The 16,105-nt window shown below is 55.5% G+C and overlaps 1 protein-coding gene across 1 annotated transcript; it reads right to left on the bottom strand.

The window, feature by feature from the left end:
* Positions 1-6,398: 6,398 nt before the first annotated feature.
* MCAT (malonyl-CoA-acyl carrier protein transacylase) lies at positions 6,399-16,105 on the bottom strand. Its single transcript, XM_003419803.3, has 4 exons — positions 15,689-16,105; positions 13,149-13,236; positions 11,127-11,344; positions 6,399-7,024 (listed from the first exon to the last, which is right to left on the bottom strand). The coding sequence occupies exons 1-4, from the start codon at positions 16,103-16,105 to the stop codon at positions 6,602-6,604; spliced, it is 1,146 nt and encodes a 381-aa protein (XP_003419851.1). The 3' UTR covers positions 6,399-6,601.

Genomic DNA, 16,105 nt, shown 5'->3' with positions numbered 1-16,105 from the left:
TGGTGCTAGGAGCTAGTCACAGAGGAGGAGTATAGCAGTGAGGAGGGGCCAAGCAAGGGCACCAGGGACAGGAGGGCCCCTGAGGAGGGCCAGGCCAGTGGTGCCTGCAGCTTCTCCACTCAGGGAGCCCTGGGCTCTTTTAAGACAGAGAAGAGGGAACAGAGAAGACACCATTTATGGCCACGTTCTCCCAGCAGGCCTCCCCTTGCAGGAATCTGGGGACATCCTCCCCATGATTGCCCTGCCCTGCCCTGGGGGTGGCAGGGTTCTGGGTTGCCTGGGAGCCCCAATGTCTGCCAGGCTCTGTTGTAGGTTCTAGGGATGTGGTGAACAAGACATAGTCCCTGCCTCAGAAAGAGCTCATGTTGTAGCCACGGAAGCTGAAAATGCACATAAAAAGTAAGCTAAGTAAGTATACAGTGAGGCCTGTTCTGGAGACAACAAAGGGCAGAGAAGTGATGGAGGCTGGTGTGCGTGAGATGACAAAGAAAGGCCTCTCTGAGGAGGAACCGTCCAGACTGAGGAAATGGCAGGTAGAAAGGCCCTGGGGTGGAAGACAGGCCTGTGACCACAGGGTGGTGAGTGGCCATGAACAGAGCAAGGCTGGAGAAAGTGGGGGTGATGGACCCAGCTGACCAGCTTCAGGCTCAAGACCTGGGGGGCTACCTAGGGTCCAGGACTCCTCCAGGGGGAGGTAGGGGTGTCTGAGGCCATATGACAGAACATGCCCAAAAGGATGAGGGAGACAGGAAGAGGAGGCCTTCCCCCTGACCCGGGTGTGAAGGAGGCAGCCTGCCTGGGGACACCCAGGCCACGGTCAACCCCAGTGGCCTTGATGAGCCCCCCCACAGCTTTGACACCCCCACATACAGCGAGAGCCAACAGCCTTGACTTTCCCAGACAGCCGATAGCCTTGACTTTCCCAGAACAGATTTAGCTGAAGTCACCTGGGGCTGGCACTTTCCTGGCATTACTCCAGATGCTTCATTTCACAAGTGGGAAACTGAGGCTCAGAGACAGGGAAGAGACTTGACCCCAGTGTCCCAAGGACCAGGTGAGAGGGTAGTCCAGCTCCGGTCTTACGGGATCCTCCCATCCCAATCTGACGGGGATTCCCCGAACCAGTGCAGCCGCCATGGAGCAGATGAGGATGCTGGGGACCCCAGAGGGTCGGGGCTGCTGAGGTCACTCTGCAGGCAGGCTGTCTGGCTGCTCCGTGTCGCACAGCTCCAACAGCTGCTCCTGGCGCTTGTTCCATCCCTGGGTAACCCCCCACCCTCTGCCCCTCCCCCAGCAGGGAGCTGCTCAGCCCCAGGCGGCTGCTCTGGAGGGTGGGTGCACAGTGTCTGGTGGGCACGGGGCACCATATCTGCCCAAGGTTAAACACACGACAACGAATCAGGAGTCAAGGTCAGTCCCACATAGGCACCCAGGAGGGGCTCAGTAAGACAAAACCAAACGGTTGCTGTCGGATTTACAGGGACACTACAGGACAGAACTGCCCCATGGGGTTTCCAAGGAGCAGCTGGTGAATTTGAACTGCCAACGTTTTGGTTAGCAGACGAATACTTAACCACTGCGCCACCAGGACTCCCAGGAAGACAACTGGAACCCAAATCTCGACCGAGAGCATCTCCTTAGGAAACGCACAGTGGAGCCGGAGACAGCCCACCGAGAGGGGCGACGGCCTTCGGCGTCCCCTCCGCCCGATTCCAAGCCGGACGGTGAGCCCGCGAGAGACCCGGCCTGGTCCCGCCGGCGCCCCGGGTCTCCGCGACGGCCCTTGCTGGGCACACAGCGCCACCACGTGGACGGCTAGGGGGTGCTCGGCCTGTGCCCCCGCCCTCCCCGGCTGCCCCGGTCCCGACACTCCGCCGGGCCGTGGGCCCTCCTGGGGGGCACCCGGTAACTCCCACCGACCCCAGGCCGCCGGAAACACCGCTGTGCTTTCCGAAAAGCTGGGTGTGTGCAGCCTCGGCAGCTCGGGAGGCCGCCCGAGGAGCCCAGGGCAGCCCCGGAAGGAGCGGGGAGGCCGCTTCCGGTCGGAGTGGCGGGGCAGGGCTTGGGCGGGTGGCATCGGCCTTGGGGAGGAACCGGGGGGCCGCGGAGTCAGGACGAGGGTGTCAGTCACCGGGGGGCAGAGGGGCTCTGCCGCGCCCCGTTCACGCTCTTTGTTCCGGCGGGAGCATCGCGGTCCGGCCGCCAGCAGGGCCGCTGTCACTCACTCTGCTCCTTCTCCGGGGCCCCACACCCCAAACCCGGGCAGCACATCCTCCGCTCCCCCTGCTGCCACACTGAGCCCGCACCACATCCCCCAACGGGTGTGAAGGAAGGGAAGAGGGCAGCACTGCCACCCCACGCTTTCCCTCGTATGCGAGTCCTCACGACAGTTTGAGAAGTGATTATTAGCCCATTTTATTCAAAGGAAAACTGAGGCACACGCACAACTCCTCCCAAATCAGAGGGCAAGTAAGGTTCGAAGCCAGGCCTCCCGGCGCTGCTTCGCAGGTGCTCTCTCCCACGCTCAGGTTTGGGCTAGGTGGCTCCTGTGAGGTCCTCCCATCACCCCGCAGTGTCCGCCCCAGGTGGGCCCTGCAAGATTCTACAGCCTCAGGCCGGCACCTCCGGGGCCAAGAGCAACTTGAGGAGGCCTTCATTCTGTCATTTGGGGTCTTGGGTGGGAGTTGGCTGTGCAAGGTGGGTCTTCTTCCCAGGGAGGCAGACGGGTCGGACTAGAACTGGTTCAAATCCCGCTTAAGCTCTTGTCAGAGCCCCCTGAGCTGGTAACTGGACAAGCCCCTCGGCCTCTCTGGGGCCAGTTCCCTTGTGCAGACAATGGGGATGATGGTAGCACCTCGTCATGGGGTCGTGGGGATTTGGAGCCTGGCAGGCATGCTTCTCACACCAGAGCAGCATTAGAGCGGACTGACCTGGCTCCAAGCTGGGCCCACCACAGCACCTGGGGTTGCTCTGAGAAATAGGTGCAGCCCTCCACTGGGCCCTGTGGAAGGACTGACTCCTGCACTGCTGCCACCCAGAGCTGCTGCCTGCCTGCCCCGCCCCTGCACAGAGGCGGTCTGGAACCCAGCTCTCCTCAGGAGTGACACTGGCTTGAATCTCCAGTCAGTGGTGATACTCGACTGGCTCACCCACCCCAAAAAGAAGACCAGAGGCCTATCCCTCCCAGGGATGAAAGGGTGACATGAAACCCCCACTGGCTAATGATTTCTAAAGAATTTCCACAGGATGCCAGCCCTGCGTCTCCACAGTGGCCCTACAGCAGAGGGGACACACAGACCCCTGGTCCTGGGCACCTCGGGTTGGGCCTATGGGGGTGGGATCCCATCTGGAAGTGCCTTCCTTAGCCTTATCACAGGGGGTGACGAGCTATGCGGTGTGAGGGCCATCGGGTATGCTGCATGCCTGGACTGCGGAAGAGGCGGACCTGTTAAGCCCCAGGAATGCTGAGCGGCCCGCTGGACTCGGCCTGCAGGGAAGTTGTTCCCTCAGAGGATTGGACCAAATAACTGTGTCTTAAAACTTGTCTCAAAGACGTTTTAACAAAGCTCTAGCCCCACCAGGATCTTTGGAGCCAAGATCTGAGAACTCCTGCAGGAAGGAGCCCAGGGAAAACTGTTCCTACCAGGAAGGAGCAGCCACAATTCCAGCTGGACACGGAAGGAATCAAGTTGCTGAGGAGAAACAGGCCAAGGCCTCCATTGACATGGGACCTAGACACAGGGGCAGAAGCCAGTTATCATGGGAGGGACAGCGGCCTGGGATCACCCATTGGTATCTTCCTTAAGGGGGAAGGAACCTGCCAAGATTACCCACCCCCCCCAGGAGCAAGATAGAGGAAGGAAGCCGGGGAAGACTCCCTCTCACCACCCTGTGCCACTCCTTCTAGACACAGCAGAGTCAACAGCAGCTTGGGGCAGGCAGAGGGCCCTTCTGTCCCCTTCTGTCCTGGGAGGTGAAGCCTGGCCTCCTCACCTTTGGGTTCCCCCCTCCTGGGTGCTGCCCGCACTTTGAGCAGAAGTGACAGCTTTCAGGCTCTTCCTTAAGACAACATCACACACCTTTGCTTGCTGTTTCTTCCCCCTTCCTGCAGCCTGGAATATGGAGAGACTGACCAAAGAACCACCCCAGACCCTCAGGGAAAGGTGGGGATGGGGAGGGAGAACCCACTCGGGACAACACCTTGGATTCCCACATGAAAGAGAAAACCTCTCTCTTACACTTCCCTGACTGGGGGATGCTGACCGTAACCCCAAGGCACCGTCCTACCTGCTCCAGAGCCGGAGCCCCAGCTGTGGAGAGCGGCCCCTTCCAAGGCCACCTGGCGCTGTACAGCACGCAGTGAACGGGTCTCAAATGAACCGGGGAAAGGATTTTTTTTTAATTTGTTGTGAATGCTTGAAAATCTCTGAAATAGTTTTTAGAGATAGTTCTTTCCTCATTGTGCTCCAAAGGACGCTCAAACACACAACGTGGTGAAAACTGGGCTCTCTGTTACCATCTGCCATGGAAATGCGTGGAGGTATATTGTGGGGTCACACCTGGGAACGCTGGCGACACGCAGTGACCAGGGTTTAGGATCGCAAGCAAGCGTGGGGCAGTTCCACACAATGAATGGTTCTCCCCAAAGGCTCCTTTAAGAACTATCTATATGGGATCAAATTCACACAGCAACTCGAAAGATAGGAACCTTAGGAGGCAGTGAGTTAATGTTAATGGGGGAAGAACAACTCAGAGTGAGAACTGTTGCACAACTGGAAGAATGTAATGAGTGCCACTGAACTGTACGTGTAGAACTGTTGAACTGGCATGTTCTGCTGTGTATATTCTCAACAACAAAAGAATCCCTGTCCAGGACCTGCCATGTGTCAACAATAAGAACAGTTTAATTCAAGACTAACTCCAAGAAATTCATTCCCAGTAAAGTTTTTGCACTATCACTAAACAGTAAAAAACCACCCAAGCAGCTTCTGTGTTCTCAGGAGTCTGAGGGTGGGCCTGGCCTGGCTGGGTCATGCACACAGCAGGTGCTTGGTAAAGGCTGCCTGAGAGAATGACTGGGAAAGGTCTCCCCATGAAGAAGCTAGGGCTAGCCCCGGGGGTTAGGGCCTACCCTGGACACTCCTCACAGCTTGTTCCCCACCAGGGCAGAAGGTGCTCACTCTCTCCCATACATACAGCAGGCACTCAGTATGTATCCACTGGATAAACGATCTAACGTGAAACTTGGTTTCCCAGCTCAAGCGAGGGGCCGACTAAACGGCTGCCAAGACCAGCTGGGGTCCTAAATTCTTTTTGACTCAATGACAAAGGGGCTGAGATTCTGCCCCTGGGTGACCTGTGGGCCACTGGGCAGTGTGACCGAGGATGGGGCTTTTGTTCCTCTGCCACTGGCCTGACCTGTCCCTATTTCCCGGAGCCTTTACAAAGTACCTCACTTGATCCTTCGGACAACCTGCTTCTGCCCATTTTCCAGACAAGGAACCTGAGCCTGAGGGAGATGGGGTGGTCTGCCTGAGTGGACAGTGTTGGCAGAGGCACAGGTGGGGTGGTCTGCCTGAGGTGACTGACAGCGTTGGCAGAGGCACAGGTGGGGTGGTCTGCTTGAGGTGACTGACAGCGTTGGCAGAGGCACAGGTGGGGTGGTCTGCCTGAGGTGACTGACAGCGTTGGCAGAGGCACAGGTGGGGTGGTCTGCCTGAGGTGACTGACAGCGTTGGCAGAGGCACAGGTGGGGTGGTCTGCCTGAGGTGACTGACAGCGTTGGCAGAGGCACAGGTGGGGTGGTCTGCCTGAGGTGACAGTGTTGGTAGAGGCACAGGTGGGTGGTCTGCCTGAGGTGACAGTGTTGGTAGAGGCACAGGTGGGGTGGTCTGCCTGAGGTGACTGACAGCATTGGCAGAGGCACAGGTGGGGTGGTCTGCCTGAGGTGACTGACAGCGTTGGCAGAGGCACAGGTGGGTGGTCTGCCTGAGGTGACAGTGTTGGTAGAGGCACAGGTGGGGTGGTCTGCCTGAGGTGACTGACAGCATTGGCAGAGGCACAGGTGGGGTGGTCTGCCTGAGGTGACAGTGTTGGCAGAGGCACAGATGGGGTGGTCTGTCTGAGATGACTGACAGCACTGGCAGAGGCACAGGTGGCGTGGTCAGCCTGAGGTGACGGCATTGGCAGAGGCACAGGTGGGGTGGTCTGCCTGAGGTGATGGCATTGGCAGAGGCACACGTGGGGTGGTCTGCGTGAGGTGACGGCATTTGCAGAGGCACAAGTGGGGTGGTCTCCCTGAGGTGACAGCGTTGGCAGAGGCACAGCAAGCATTTTACCAAAGTCTCTTATAGAACCCTCATCGTTGTGTCTTTTCTCCCAGGGGAAAAAAATGACCATTTCATGTAAAGAAATACTCACTTCTAGTGTTTATGTGGTGACTCAGAGCACTTTGCAAACCTTCCATCACTCCTTGTTAAGAAGGCAGTGCAGATACATCCCAGGCCTCTCCCCTGCAGATAGCTCTGCGCAGACAGGCTAGTCCCCCGGGAGCCCTCCTACCCCCTAAGCCAAGATGCCCTGGCTGTTTGAGGGGGCACTCCTACAGGTCCTGGGCCTCGTCGGCCTCCAGCACCTCCACATGGCTGTAGGACTTCCAGGCCTGCAGGTTACAGCTTTTCAGGACAGCTCCCAGCTGCTTCCCCGGGCCCACCTCGAAGGTTCTGGGGAACTCGGTGCCCTTCTTCCTCTCATATATGGCATGCATGGTCTGCTCCCACTTCACTGGGGAGACGAGCTGCTTCACCAGCAGCTTCTGGATGTGTTTCGGATGCGTGTATTTATTCCCATGGACGTTTGAATGGATGGACACCAAAGGCTCCTTAAACTCGATTGTCTTTAGCACTTCAGTCAGGGGCTCCACAGCGGGCTCCATGAGGCGAGTGTGAAACCCGCCGCTAACCGGCAACATTTTGGTGCGTCTGAAATGATACTGTGAGGAATTCTTCTGTAGAAACCGCAAAGCCTGGAATAAAAAGAGAGGAGGTTGAGGCCAAGCGAATCTCCGGGAAGAAGCACACACGGAGGCAAAAACCGGCCCTGGCAACACCGTCCCGCTGTCTTGTGTGTGCGACGCACATAGCCCACTCGTCCACACGGCTATTTCCCCTTCAAAGCCTTGGGTGAGAATCTGAACTCATGGCTCTAGTTCCAGTTAAGATTCAGCTGCATGTTCCAACAGTGTGCCAGACAGAAGTTCTCCTTGAGGAACGTGACAGTTCACACGCCCATCTGGGCAGGTGACAGTGATAGGGTTGAGAAAGCCACCATTGGAGACGTGGCTGCCTTGCCCTGCACTGTCACTACTAGCTCGGTCAACCCAGGCAAGTCACTTGGCCCCTCCTGTTCCTTCTTCTCAACTGCAGAATGAGCATAACGTCACCTACTTCACGAGGCCTCTGGGACAATCGAGTCAGACGAGACGTGTAAGTTGTCCAATAGACAAAACCCCACGATCTACTGTCAGTTTCCAGTTATAATCCTCTTACCCCTCACCATTTCTAATGTGCCTGTTTTCTCATTACTCCACAATCTTCAAGGTCAAAATTGAGGATGAAAATCCAAGCCCTACTTCTCAAGACAGGGCCTTCCCCCTCAGAACCCTTGGATGTGGTCAGCCTCACCTGGGGTTTTTCTACTTAAAAGAGCTCCCCAAGCCCAAAGCCTTTCCCTAAATGCCACCTGGCTCAGAAAGGGTCTCAGGAGCCAGCCAATAGGCCAAAACGCTTGGAACTGTTATAAGCAACAAATGACACAATGTGCAAAGATTTTAAAAATAGTAGTTGTTCTCATCAGGGATCCTGTGCCCTGGGGACACAGCCCAGCTCCTGCCACATGGGTGGTCCCCATCGGGGTCTGAAGGGGTTCCTGTACACAAACACTCTCAGCTCTTGCAAGCTGAGACCTTCGACCTGAAACCACCCAGAGCCCGCTCAGGTGCCCGGGCAACTATGACCAATCCCAGGGAGACCCGCATCAGACTTAAAGTGGTCTCATCAGCTGTACGACCTCAGGCAACTCACTCTACCCCTTTGTGCAAAGTACAGATGAGTTCCCTCATCTATAACATGGGGATGACAAGAGTTATCCTATAGGGTGTCTTAGTTAACTAGTGCTTCTATAACAGAAATACTACAAGTAGATGGCTTTAACAAAGAGTAATTTATTCTCTGGCACTTTAGGAAGCTAGAAGTCCGAATTCAGGGTGCCAGCTCCAGGGTAAGGCTTTCTCTCCCTATCAGCTCTGGGGGAAGGTTCTTGTCATGAACCTTCCCCAGGTCTAGGAGATTCTCAGCACAGGGACCCTAAGGCCAAATGACCCGCTCTGCTCCTGGTTCTTCACTCTTGATGGTAGGCCCCCGTCTCTCTGCTTGCTTCCCTCTTTTATATCTCAAAAGATACTAGCTCAAGATACAACCTAATCTTGCAGATTGAGTCCTGCCTCATTAACAGAACTGCCTCTAATCCTGCCTCATGAACATCATACGGGTAGCATTTATAACACACCGGAAAATCACAACAGATTACAAAATGGTGGACAACCACACAGTACTGGGAATTATGGCCTAGCCAAGTTGACACACACTTTGGGGGGACACAATTCAGTTCATAACACAGGGGTATGGTGGCAACTACCCTTGGCATACAAGTGCTATGTAAGGGCTGGCAATTATTATCTCGTATATTAGAACAATCACGTACACTAGGAAAAAAAAGAAAATCAGGGTGGCTGCTTGTGTCCCAAAATGTACGAGGGATGAGTATTTTTGGTCAGATGGTGCTTGTTTGCTCTGTGGCGCCTCTCCCTGCAGGAGGGCTCCCCGCAGGCCTAGGCTGGCCAGCCATGGTGCTCCACGTCCACGTTCCCTCTGCTGTGACTCTGTCAGTGCTCCACAGAGGCAGGCCCTGCTGCCTGGGCCCTGGAGTGGGAAGGAATTGAGCAGAGCCCACCCCAGTGAGCATGCACACTGCATGCTGAGATCAGAGGGGTCTGGGCTGTTTGCACTGTGGCCACATCTATGCTGTGTCACACCCATAGTCATACTCATCCACCTCCAAGGGCCACACCCCCTACCCCAGCTCCTCAGTGGCACTTCCTGTGGCCTAGAAATGCTTTCCATGGACAGTTTCTGGCCTCTTCAACAGCTGAACCAGCTTAAGTCTCAGGTTAGGACTGCAGGTGTCAAGGTCAGAGTCTTGGGCTCCAGCAGGCTCCTTGGGGGTGAGCTCTCCCATGGATGCTAGTCTAGCTGAGGCCAAGGAACTCTGATCACACCCATTGTTGGAGGGGGCTGCCCTCTCCTGAGCCCCCTGCTGAGGGGTACCTGCCCCTCCCTCAGCTCTCTATGAGGTACTTCTAAGGGCTCTGAAAGGACAAACCTGGGAGTCCCAGAAGTTGTCATCTGGATTGGATGCCCGCCTGTGTGGGAGCCCGTGATGGTTAATGGAATGTGTCAATTTGGCTAGGCCATGATTCTCAGTGGTTTGGCAGATATTATTATGTAACCATCCTCCATTTTGTCATCTGATGTGAGCAGCCAATGAGTTAGAAGGGGAATTTCTTTGGGGGTGTGGCTTCTATCCAATATGTATGGATGTTCTGGGAAAGCTCGCCCTCTTTCTCGATCCTGCACTTGTCTCACAGTCTGACCTCTGGTTCTTAGAGAAGACTTCCGCCAGCTGCCTGACCTACAGATTCTGGATTCACCAGCTCCCACAGCCCTGGGAGCCGGCAGCCTGCCACCAGGCCTGTGGAGTTTGCGTTTCTCAGCCCCTGCAACCACATCAATCGAAGCAGCGTTCAGTCTGTCGCCCGACCCATGGATTTAGGGCTTGCCAGCCCTACAACTGTGTGAACCACTTCCTTGCCATAAATCTCTCTCTATGCATATATACGCTTCACTGGTTTTGCTCCTCTAGAGAACGCAGCCTAAAACAGCCTGTGGGAAAGGTTTCTGCCATGGCTGAGGGGTCCCTCCCAGACTACTTCTGGCCTCCTTTCTGAGGATTTAGGACGAATGAGAAACCAGCTGTAATTGGTCTTCCCAACCCCATCACCTCAGAACTCTCACAAGGGGGCCTGGCAGCACTCACTGATTGGGAAGACACCCACAAGGACACCTACACACAGGTGAGGCCTTGCAGGGAGAAAGAACCGGGCGTGAACAAGTGGAGGGAACAGACTCCAGCATCGCGTGGCCTTGGGTCCAAATTCTCCCAGCACCTTCTAGCACATGCCTCGCCCCTCTGGCTCAGCTTCCTCATGTGCAAAATAAGAATCCTGCCTACTCAGCACAGGGCTGGCTGTGAGGACTAACCAGGGCCCCTAACACCTGCCTTGTGCAGGCCGCCCTCCCTTCAGTATTCCCTGGGCCAGCACGAGGCAGATCCTTGGTACGGAATGCCCTTTCCATTGGGTGCTCTCTGCCCCTCTGCGCGGGATGCCCTTCCTCTTGGCAAACTTGTCCTTCAGGCCCTGACCCGTCCCTGTGCTCCCGACCTTGGAGTCAGCCGTTCACAGGCTGTCTTCTGAGGGCAGCAGCCATGGCTGAAAAGTCTGGGACCCCCGGTACTCGTTACAGAGGTGGTGCTGAGAAATGGTGTTTGAAGAAGCAGTGAACAAAGTAAGGACAGAAGAAAAGAAAATGACAAATGAACTCAAGTACAAATACAGACACCTAAGAAATAGCAGGGAAGCAAAGGAACCAAGAGAAAACGGCTTCTTCTCTCTCTCAGGAAACAATCAGGCCAGAGGCTCGTGAGGGGCCCGGAACGGACCACACAGGAGCCTTGGCGATTGTCCGGCCCTACTTTATGCGTGGGGCTGGGCGATCTGCTCAGGGTCCGTTGGTGTGTGGAAAGGGTGACAGTTTCCTGGCCTCCCACTGCAGGGCTGTCTCTACCACACACTCCTAGCCTCCAAACGTGTCCCCAAAACCATGGCTTGGAGAGGCACCCACTACCCTGCTGTGGCCTCCAGGTGTGGAATGATTCCATCCTTGCACACCACTTAACTCCTAGAGTTCCACAGACTGGGGCCCACGGAGGCCGTTCTTAACAACACCAACCTCTAGGTGTCCGGAAATCACCCTGCAGTCAGGAAAGAGGTAGTTGGCCACTTCGCAAACGGGGTTCTCTATCCCCAAAGACTTGCAGTGCTCCTGGGCTTCCAAACAGGCAAAGTTGAACTTGGACTGGGGTTTGCCGAGGACAGACAGCATCCCACTGGGAACAGCTTCCGAGGCTTCTTGCATGGCCTCAGCTCGAATTTTCACTGCATACAAACCTACCCAGAAAGAAATGCATTTGGAAAAATCAGGACATGGGATGGAGGAGGGAGACCCAGATCTGAAAGACAAAGCACAAGGTCCACACTGCTGCACAGGAAATGGAACACACACACACACACACACGATCTCTCTCTCTCTCATATACACACCACACTGTGCTGCACAAAGGCAATTAATTAACTCAGATGTAACCTCTACCATCAAAAATCAGGGTGCTCAAAAAAACCACCAACTGACCAACCAATCACGGAGCTCTCCTTGGCACTCTACAAGTTAACCAGGTAGTTTCCTGCCTTAAAAGCTGATTTGGTGTTGGGCAGTGGTTTTCAACTGGTGGTAATTTTGCATCCTCCCCTCCCCCCCGCCCCCGCGAGACAGCTAGCAGTGTCTGGAGACCTTTTTTTGGTTGTCACAAGTGACATCTAGTAAGTAGAGGCCAGGGATGGCACAATATCCTACAATGCACAGGACAGTCCCCACAACAAAGAATTACCCAGTCTGAAGTGCCAGACGCTGAGCTACACTGCCTTGGGCAAGTCACAGCCACTTCCAAGTTAAAATATCTATCCGTAAAATGAGAATAATTATATTCTCATGCCTCGGTTGTTGTGAAGACTGGGTAAAAAAAAAAAAGTAGTACTAAATAACTAGTTATTTAAGAGACCACGGTGAAAAAGAAAAACAATTAAAAACCATTAGATACATGGGCAGCTGTGTAAACTCTAAGAAAACACATGAATTTAAACCTCACATAAACATCATGAATTAAGTGTCACTGCCCCATTTAGAGCTGGAGAAGCTGACACCAGCAAGGCAGATGAACTGAAGAAGGGGAGGGGCCCTGGTCAGTGGGGCTCATGAGCAAGGTGAGAGCACAGGGCCGGGCCTGGGCAGCAGCTCCAATGATCTCGTGACATAAGAATGCCCTGTGAGGACCAGATACCTGCCATCCTGGTCCTTCTCTTTAGTGACTAGGGATGGGGGTCTGGGGACTGACCAGGCCAAGGAGATATTAAGGGAGCCATCCAGGGTTTGATGGGACAACCGAGAGGGTCGGAGAAGCAAATCCTGCCCTTTCCCCTTTAACACATCTTCATTCACGCCACACTCAGATGTGTTTGCGTTGGTCTTTTAAGCCCCTTACACAAGCGCAACTGTGGAGCAAGTGCGTTAAGAACGTGCGGTGGGACGCAGGAGAAAACACACAAGGAACCTGGAGACTCCGTGTGGAAATTCTCCCACCTCCCAAGCAGGCATCAAAGCAGGAACTATGAACAAACGACAAGTGGAAAAACTGAACATGAAATTGTAAACATGCTAAAACCCTGCAAAATTACGCACACATATAACTATAAACATCATAGCGTAGTTTTAACAAGATGTGCGAATATGGAACTTTTGTTTTTTCCTCGACAGAGCTATAACGCTGTTTTAACTCCAAGCAAAAATCTTAAGAAGTAATACTGACACGGTTCAAGAGTAAATATTCATTTACCCATTTTTCATTCAACGAGTATCTATCAAGCACCTACCGTGAGCCAGGCACAGGGGCTGTCACGGGAACAAGCATGCAGTAATAGGGAGACAGCCAAGCAAGCAGACTTCACGAGAAAAATTTAAAAGGAAATCTTCTAATTTAAGGGGCTGCCTGGTCTTAAGAGTTCCGGTGTCACCCCCATCCATGTGCCTCCTTCCAAACACCCATGGGTAGCGTCCACAATCACTTCTGGCCTGGCTTGTGTCCCCAGAGAGACTGGCAAGACCCGAGCCCTACAAGCAACCAAACCCTTGCCTGGGTACCTTCAGAGAACTCCATGGCTCCAGCAAACACCAGGGCTGCAAATTCTCCCACGCTGAATCCAGCAGCAGCAACACAGCTCTCAATGGCCTGCGGCAACAGATGCAGGACGTGAGAGCTCGGGGGGAGCTTGGTCTGGGTCTCCGTACCTGAGAGCGGGGAAAGGTGTTCAGGGGCCCAGTGAACCACACCCCCTGCCTTGGTCCTCCAGCTGGAGGGGGACACGGACAAGTGGCCTCGGAGACCACCAAGTCCGGGCCCTTTACTGATGAAGAACTTCCAGGCAGGGCAAGAGAGGACAAGGACAAGCCCTGACTGACTCCCGGTGGCAGGGCTGTGACTTCAGCCCAGGGCTTTGAATTCTCAGCCCAGACCCTGCCTCTGCCCTGGAGCTGCCTCTGCAGCCAAGTGGAGCCACAGAGAGTGAGGCACAGGCATTACGAGCTTGACCTTCAGGTCCTGGAGACCTGGATTGGAACCCTAGATGAGGAGAGTTCCTATGCTCTGTGCACTTCAGTGATCTATCTGTGAGATGGAGGAAGAGCAGGACCTACTTCACAGAGCTGCTGAGAGAATCAGGTGAGTATGCAGATGACACAACCTTGCTCGCTGAAAGTGATGAGGACTTGAAGTGCCTACTGATGACGATCAAAGACCACAGTCTTCAGTATGGATTATGCCTCAACATAAAACAAAAACCCTCCCAACTGGACCAACACAGAACATCATGAGAAACGGAGAAACGACTGAAGTTGTGGAGGATTTCACTGTACTTGGACCCACAATCAATGTCCATGGAAGGAGCAGACAAGAAAATTAAACGGCGTCCTGCATTGGTCAAATCTGCTCAAAAGCCCTCTTTAAAATCTTAAAACGGGGAAAGATGTCACTTTGAGGACCAAGGTGCGCCTGACCCAAACCATATTTTCAATCGCCTCACATACATGTGAAAGCTGGACGTGAATAAGGCAGACTGAGGAAGAATTGACACCTTTGAGTTATAGCGTTGGCTAAGAATATTAAATATACTATGTACTGCCAGAAGAGGGAACAAATCTGTCTTGGAAAAAGCGCAGTCAGGATGTTCCTTAGAAGGGAGGATGGCAAGACTTCATCTCACTTATTTTGGACATGTTATCAGGAGGGATCGTTCCCGGGAGGAGGACATCATGCTTGATAAAGTAAAGGGTCACTGAAACATAGGAAGACCCTCAGCACGATGGACTGACAGAGCGGCGGCTGCAACAGCAGGCTCAAACAGCAATGACCCTGAGGACGGCGCAGGGCCGGGCCGTGTCTCGTTCTCTTGTGCACAGGGTCTCTTAGTCAGAACCGATTAGATGGCGTCTAATAACAACGAGGTCTATCAGGTGCAGAGCACAGGCCTGGCCTGGTGAATGCTATAATTAGACTCAACATGGCCACTTAACTAATTTTAATACTTTTAATACCCACCAACTGCCTCTCCTCATCTACAAAGTAACAGTATTTACCTTGCAAAGTTCCTGTGAGAGTGAAATGGAGTAAAGAATCCAAAAGGCTGAACTTAGCTGTTTTTAGTACTATTAGGTACCCGTAGCAATCAATTCACCCCCTTCAAGTGAAGTGACATTTTCAAACGTAAACCTTCTCAATCCATCCTTCCCTGTCCTCCCAATTTAAAGTCCTAACTGGCCTGCCACTTGGCGGTCACTCCCCATCCTCTTTCCGTGCTCTGTATTTCTTTCCTTTAGGAAACCGTGGTGGCATAGTGGTTAAGTGCTCTGGCTGTTAACCAGAAGGTCACGAGTTCGAATCCACCAGGTGCTCCTTGGACACTCCATGGGGCAGTTCTACTCTGTCCTATAGGGTCGCTGTGAGTCCGAATCGACTCGATGGCAGCCGGTTTGGTCTTGGGTATCATCTTCCACGTACGACATCGCTTCCATAGCATATTTATTCTTTATTTCCTGTCTCCCTCCACGAAGATGCAAGCTCCCCTGGGGCAGGGAGCCTTGTGTACGTCACAGCTGCATCCGCAGGCTCAGAGCGGCACTGGGCACAGCGTGGATGCTGCCTCCGGCTGGAGGCAGGAGCCCCGGGCGAGCGCCGTGTGGGCCGGCCGGGCTGGGACACCTCGGCCGGGCTCACCCTCCGCGGGCTGGGACGCCCCGGCCGGGCTCACCCTCCCCGAGCTGGGCTGGGACGCCCCGGACGGGCTCACCCTCCCCGAGCTGGGCTGGGACGCCCCGGCCGGGCTCACCCTCCCCGAGCTGGGCTGGGACGCCCCGGCCGGGCTCACCCTCCCCGAGCTGGGCTGGGACGCCCCGGCCGGGCTCACCCTCCGCGGGCTGGGACGCCCCGGCCGGGCTCACCCTCCGCGGGCTGGGACGCCCCGGCCGGGCTCACCCTCCCCGAGCTGGGACGCCCCGGCCGGGCTCACCCTCCGCGGGCTGGGACGCCCCGGCCGGGCTCACCCTCCCCGAGCTGGGCTGGGACGCCCCGACCGGGCTCACCCTCCCCCAGCTGGGCTGGGACGCCCCGGCCGGGCCTCCCGCCTCACCTCGGGCTGCAGATGATGGAGCTTCTCCACGGCGGCCAGCGAAGCCACGAAGACGGCGGGCTGGCAGTGCGCCGTGCGGTCCAGGGCCTCCTGCGGCCCGTGCAGGCTCAGCTCCAGCAGGTCGTAGCCCAGCACGCGGCGGGCGGCGGCGTAGAGCTCGCGGACGCGCGGGTAGCGGAGCAGGCCGCCCGCCATGCCCACCGCCTGGCTGCCCTGGCCGGGGAAGAGCAGCACGGAGCTCTGGGCCGGCGTCCGCCGCGCCGCCGCCCCCCAGGGCGCATCGCCCACCGCCGCGCCCCGCAGCAGCTCGGCCACGCCCGCCTCGCCCACGGGAGGCACCGGGAAGCTCGCGGCGCCGCGGCGGCAGCCGGCACCCCAGCACCGGGCCCACGCGGCCCGTGCGACCCGGACGCTCAT

This window comes from Loxodonta africana, chromosome 4 (genome assembly GCF_030014295.1).
Source record: "Loxodonta africana isolate mLoxAfr1 chromosome 4, mLoxAfr1.hap2, whole genome shotgun sequence".
Lineage (NCBI taxonomy): Eukaryota > Metazoa > Chordata > Mammalia > Proboscidea > Elephantidae > Loxodonta > Loxodonta africana.
The sequence above is the reverse complement of the archived record's forward strand: the minus strand, read 5'-3'. Positions and strand labels throughout refer to the sequence as shown.

Bases quoted from the DNA above. Each gene is read 5' to 3' on its own strand.
- MCAT (XM_003419803.3), bottom strand. From the start codon at position 16,105: ATGAGCGTCCGGGTCGCACGGGCCGCGTGGGCCCGGTGCTGGGGTGCC. The intron at 13,237-15,688 runs GTGAGGCGGGAG...CTGTTGCCGCAG, and splicing joins TCCATCATCTGCAGCCCGAG to GCCATTGAGAGCTGTGTTGC. The intron at 7,025-11,126 runs GTTGGTGTTGTT...TTTTTATTCCAG, and splicing joins TGATTTCCGGACACCTAGAG to GCTTTGCGGTTTCTACAGAA.